The sequence below is a fragment of the Condylura cristata genome, unplaced genomic scaffold (assembly GCF_000260355.1).
Source record: "Condylura cristata isolate star-nosed mole 26May11 unplaced genomic scaffold, ConCri1.0 scaffold00031, whole genome shotgun sequence".
NCBI classification, from domain to species: Eukaryota; Metazoa; Chordata; class Mammalia; order Eulipotyphla; family Talpidae; genus Condylura; species Condylura cristata.
This window is the reverse complement of record NW_004567132.1, coordinates 6,715,026-6,721,025: the sequence shown is the minus strand read 5'-3', so window position 1 is coordinate 6,721,025 and position 6,000 is coordinate 6,715,026. Positions and strand designations below refer to the sequence as shown.

The following is a 6,000-nucleotide window of genomic DNA, read 5'->3' as shown; positions in this document are numbered from 1 at the left end:
GCTGCGACTCTGTGCCTGCCAGATCCAAGGTTCCTTCTCTCGCCTGCAGCACAATGCCCAGATCTCTATCCAGCCAGCACGGCTACGAAATCTGCTGGGGAGAAACTCCAGTTTCCTGAGCATTTTTATTTGCAAAGCAACTGAAAAAGCGCGTCCTGTCCTCCCCCCATACCCCCCTTTTCTTTCCCCGGCCGTTTCTGGTCCGCAGCTCGGGACCGTGGGGAGGTCACCACGTGTTTTCCCTCTCTTTCCTTCGCACCCTGTCTGGCCACTAGTGTCCCGTGCTAGACTGCTGCCAGGCCAGGTGGGGGTGATGGCGGGGGTGATTTTGGGGGGCATGAGAATGGACAGCAGAGTAGTATATTCGAGTTTGTGTTTTGGGAGTGTTGGATCTTTGGGACTCTGCACACCCTACCCTAAAGTTCTCTTGTCCTCTAACCCCGGCCTGGGGTGGTGGTGGTTTGTCCTTGTGATTTTATATAAAGGGTGGCAGTGGCTTTCTCTTGGTTAACGAATGCACCTGGAAAGGAGGGCAGTGGGCACTTCCGAAAGTTTGGTAGCAAGGTAAAGAAAGGTTTGGAGAAGGCCCACATCTTCTCTTCTCATTCACGAGTCTTATTTTACTTTTTGATGTAATTTTAAATAACCACCCATACCAAGTTCTGTGGCTTTTTTTGGGGGGGGGGGGTTTTGCGCACAGGGAATTGAATTTTTCTCAGGGCCCTGGAACTTGTCACACATTTCTGAAGCTCCCCCGCCCCGGCACGTTGCGGGCCCTCCCTCTCCCCACCCCCGCGCATCCCTCCCTCGCCGCTCTCCCCCGCCCCCTACTCCCCCGGCTGTGCCGGATGCGGAGCAGACACGGCGCGCGGCGGTGTGAAGTTACAGCCCGGCCAGGTACCCTCGGGAAGGAAGGGCAGTGTTCGCAGGACTCGGGAAAGCCGGGCCCTTCTTCGGAAGGGTTCACCCGGGACCCAGAGGACGGACTGAGGCTTGCGTGAAGTCGGGGCTGCTACTCGCCCCCCACCCGCTCCGGGTCCATCTCAGGATCCTGAAGGCTGGATGGGTTAGGGGCTGCTCCCGCCCCCTTTCCTAACCTAAGGTTATGATACCAATTTGGAAGGGGTGCTCTCACATTTTCTGGGTACGCAGAGGGGGCGGGAGCCATCCGGTCTGCGGGAACAACCCCCCATCCCCCGCCGCCCCTCCTCTGCTTCTTGAGCTGAATGAACCTTTCGGTCGCTAGGAGGCAGAACAAGATCAAGAAAGCTCAGCGAACTTGAACCTGTACCATAGCCTCCCCCACCCCCAGCTCTGCATTTCTCGGCCGTGGAGGGACGAGCTTTGAGAAGGTGGGGGTGGGGGAAACGGACGGTTAGGGAGAATTCCTACCACCCCCCCATCACCCCTTATGCCTTTGTTCTTCATTTTGACTTAAAAATGCTTCTGGCTAGGTCTTCCGAGAGGAGCCCCGGCGCGCGGCCGAGACCCCCCGCGCCCGGCGCGGAGCGGGGTGCAGTTTTCGCTTTCTTACCGGGCGGGCTTTTTTTTTTTTTTTTTTTTTTTTTGTGTGTGTGTGTGTGTGTGTGTGTGTGTGTGTGTGTGTGTGGAGGGGAAAGGCGAATGCACTCTCCCGCGTCTGGGCTAGGCCAAAGGGCGGGGTACGGCTATTTTGCACTTAGTCTCTAGGTTCACTTCTACCCTTTCACCCCCGCGCAAAAGCACGGTCCACGGAGGCAGCGGTGGGCTTGCAAGGCTTCTCTGTAGCCCGACCCCCTGCTACCCCGCCTTCTGTAGCTCTCGCCTCGGAGCCTGAAATCACAACAATAGTAATAGTTATCATCATAATGATGCGGGCAAGCAGCGTCATTAATAATGAATAACTGCAGCCGCCGCCGCGCTGCGCTCACCATTGCCGGGAATTGCGGGAGAAACGCATTTGTGCAGCTCTCCCAAAGTAAAAAGTGTGAGCCTGTGGATACAGAATGAATTTCAGGACCGGCGCTTGAGGTGTGTGCGAGGATACGAGACTGCACCAGGTTCAGCTGAAGAGTTTTCCAAAGCTCACTTTCCATTTCACTAACTGGCTGGCCCAGGGAGCCATAGTCACTCTGCAGCCCGGCTGGACTGGCGTGGAAGCGGTAGTCCGGGCCACCGGCTGCCCTCTGCCTCTCGGCCCCGGGCCCCATGGTTCCACCGCCTTAGCTGCACGTGTTTGCAGTGAGCGCGGCCTGAGCCTGCAGCCAGCACGCTGCTCGCTTTGTGCCTCGCAGTCCCCGCGCCCAACTTTCTGCACAACCCGCCCCCGCCGGGCCCCCTGCCCCGGGCCCCCTGCCCCGGGCCTGTTACCCCTGCCGGCTTTTGTTTCTTTGCTTTTCCTTTCTGCATTTCAACCTCGGTTTGCTTTCCTTACCCAGTTAAGACAATCAAAGGGAAGGACTTGGAAAGCGAACTTGAAGGCTGAGCCCCCCTTTCTCCTCCCCCTCCCCCAGCAGCCCACGCTTCCCCAGCTCCTTCCCTACATTTCTTCTAAGGTTTTTTTTTTTTTTTTTTTAAATGTATTCCTTTGCAACTGCATAGAGAGGAAAGAGATCTCAGCCAGTCGCTGGGGCTTTCAGACGTCCCAGTCTGCCTTGCTGTTTGAACGCAGAAACATTTTATTTTCTATTTCTTTCTTGCCTCGTAGAGAATTCTCGGTTAATTATTATGATTATTTGCCTACTCCCTTCCTCTTCAATCTTGGACTCCCCCCACCCCCCCACTTTCTAGTCTAAGCTTAGGCCGGAGCTTAGAAACCGTGGTATTGTGGGGGCCAAGAAGAAGGAGTTGAATTGAGGGAGGGGGTAAAATGGCTGAGGTTAGGAATGTTTTTAGGGAAAGGAATTTGCATTAAAATACAGAGAAATTATCAGAAACCCAGAAAGGAAATGTTGATTGCCACTGAGAAAAGATGTCAATGCAAATCAGTAGACTACACCAAGAGAATTGTATTTTCATATTTTCTTTGTGCCCCACTCCGTCTGATTTTTAATAATATAAGAGGAATAATAAGAACACATTTTGGTGTTTCTCTGAACATCTCTAGCCAAATGTTTTGCAAGGGGCCCGATGTTAAATGTATTTCATACATTAGGATATAATTCTTGTTAATTAGCAATAATTTACGTTAAGAGCATAGAAAATGTTGAGGTTACAGGTTTTATATCTGTACATTTGATCATCTTGTTATTTTCAAGAACTTTGCCTCCTATAAAATTAATTAGGTGAAATGTGGAGGTGTAATCAGCAACCTCTGAATTACCACTTCATTTCCTGGTTTTGATTGTAAATCAGTTCAGTCACTACATTTAGAAGACTTTAACCAAGTATGTTTTGTACCGCATTACCTTTAACTATTTAACAACTAGGAGAATATTTCCTTTTTCTCCTAAATAACATTCCTGCTTTCAGGAATGTGTCAGGGGCTTGGGAATAAGATATGAATTTTAACAGTGGGATTGAAAAATATATATATTTTTTATTTCTGCAAAGGTTCTACTCACTAACATTAATAAGATACATTTATTTTTTCCTGAGTATTTCATTAATCTATAAACCTTAGAACTTGCTGTTACTGTTGGACCATAAAAAAAAAGAGCCACATTTGTCAATGTGTACTTAAAAAAAATCCAAATTCATATAGCAGGGATCCTGGAGAAAGACTTCCCTATTCGTCAAAATGAAAGCAAATGTAGGAGAAAAATGACAGGCATAATGCAAAAGCACTTCCGTTTGTCTTTTATTTGAAAAGTATGCATGTGTATTCTGCATTTATCTTTTGGTCAGTATGTTGGACAAAGTGCTTACCTTGCTGTCTTTATTAGTAGGAATATAACCTTCATATTCCTGTGGTGACCTTATGTTAAATTAGGAGGAGTACCAGAGGCTAGAAATTATGACATGTCCTACTTGAGCACAGGTGCAGCTAGGCAGGGCTCTCTCAATATTATTTCACCCAGCACATTTGGGAGTTACTCCAGATCTTCCCCCTCAATATTCAGCCTGGGAAGGGTTGAAATAAATTTAACCTGAGTTCACTGGATTTTTGCACTTTATCAAAATCTGTTCCAATATTCTACACTCAAATTAAAATCTATTTTTTGATTCTCTGTGGCTTTAAGTTCATTAAATGTGAAATTGGCAGCTTGCTAAAGAAGGTCAGACTGATTAACTGTTTAAGACTTGTACATTTTCTGCTTCAGTTTTATTAACTGGCAGCATCCTGAATGTGTTTTGTATTTTGTGAGTTCATTTTCTTTTTTTTTTGATAGAGTAAGTATGAGGTTGTAAGTTACCAACTCTCTGTTCCTCCTTTGGAAGGTTAAAAAATGATAGAGGCTGTTTAAATAGAGGTCTGGAGTATTTTGGTGCAAAGTTAGAAAAAAAAGGAAGCAGGAATGACAGACATATCTACCTTGTTAGACCATCGCTGGTGATTATGTGTGCAGAAATAGTCTCATAATGAAGCGTTTTGGAGCTCATTCAGAAAATTAGTCAACTTTGACAACATTAGGCGAAGTATTTCAAGTCTAAAGAAAGGACTTCTCAGCCTTGTTCTGAAATGTGGCATTTGCTTGACCATTCTGATTTTTATGTGATGGGGGCCACCAAGTGCAAACATGTTTAGAATATTTTAGGCATTCCTTTCTTCAGAATGAAAAAATGACTAATTGGCTTATTTTCTTAAGTACTCAAAAGTATCCCATTTAGTTAATGTGTCTGAGAAGAATTGCCAGTGAATTTGGTATTTCTTTGATTTTGTGGCACTGCTGAGAGTGAGATCAGAAAGGTTTTTGGCAGTGTGAATTATGCTGTGTTATGATTATTATTTAGATCCGTTTCACAGGTGAATGCAGTCGTTTTCTTATTACGACGGTGTAAATGTGGCACATTTTCTGTGTGATGTAGTAGCTTTCTAATTTATGAAGCTCTGTCTCTGTATACTTTTGAGTGTATACATTTACACACAAAGGGTGTGTGTGTGTGTTTGTCCACCTCTCCTTTTATTTTCTTGGCACAGTAGACAACTTAGTCTTTAAGAAAAAAGAAACAAATTTAGTTTCACTCAATATTTTTTGCCAGGGGGGAGTATGTTATTATTTAAAGCTTTCTCCCCTTACTCCCCCCGCCCCCCCCATGCTCACTGCTTATTTAATGGTCACGTTCTTTCTAAAGTCACAAACCAACTATGTTTGTATTGTGAGGTGTGAATGTGTATTTTTTTTTGGAGTTATGTAAGTCAGTTTTCTTTAAATATGTTATGATCTGCCTCATTGATCAATCTGCTTTCTTGTCGATAATTTCTACATCCTTGTGTATTTTAGATGCTCATGTTTTCTGGGTATTATGTAGAGGAGCTTAGAAACACTTTACATAATGTGGTAGGATGGGATGAGGTTGAGGATGTACTTCCCCCTTTCCTCCCCTCTAATAATTGTGCTTTTGTTTCTCCAACCACAGCCGAACCTCTTGAAGCCATTCTTACAGATGATGAACCAGACCACGGCCCTTTGGGAGCTCCAGAAGGGGACCATGACCTTCTCACGTGTGGGCAGTGCCAGATGAACTTCCCATTGGGGGACATTCTTATTTTTATCGAGCACAAACGGAAACAATGCAATGGCAGCCTCTGCTTAGAAAAAGCTGTGGATAAGCCACCTTCCCCTTCACCAATCGAGATGAAAAAAGCATCCAATCCTGTGGAGGTTGGCATCCAGGTCACGCCAGAGGATGACGATTGTTTATCAACGTCATCTAGAGGAATTTGCCCCAAACAGGAACACATAGCAGGTAAATGAGAAGCAAGGAGAAAACCTGTTTGCATGTTTTCTTTTCATTTTCAGAGGCGCTGTAGCCAAGCACTAAGGAATGGTGAAGTGTTTTCTGTATTTCTCCATGTGACTGTCCATGGCAGCCCTGTAATGTTAAAAGAATCATTCCTACTGCTTATGTCCAGAACAC

General features: G+C 45.9%; 1 protein-coding gene across 4 annotated transcripts in view; it reads left to right on the top strand.

Moving 5' to 3' along the window:
* Positions 1-6,000, top strand: part of BCL11A (B-cell CLL/lymphoma 11A (zinc finger protein)) — a 98,125-nt gene that overhangs the window by 1,739 nt on the left and 90,386 nt on the right. For 3 of the 4 annotated variants that reach the window (XM_004691422.1, XM_004691421.2, XM_004691418.2), the window contains exon 2: positions 5,500-5,829. In XM_004691422.1, coding sequence (XP_004691479.1) covers positions 5,500-5,829 — 330 coding nt within the window. Of the gene's footprint in view, positions 1-1,297; positions 1,353-5,499; positions 5,830-6,000 lie in introns of those variants that run through there. The other variant, XM_012731568.1, reaches the window with a different exon arrangement.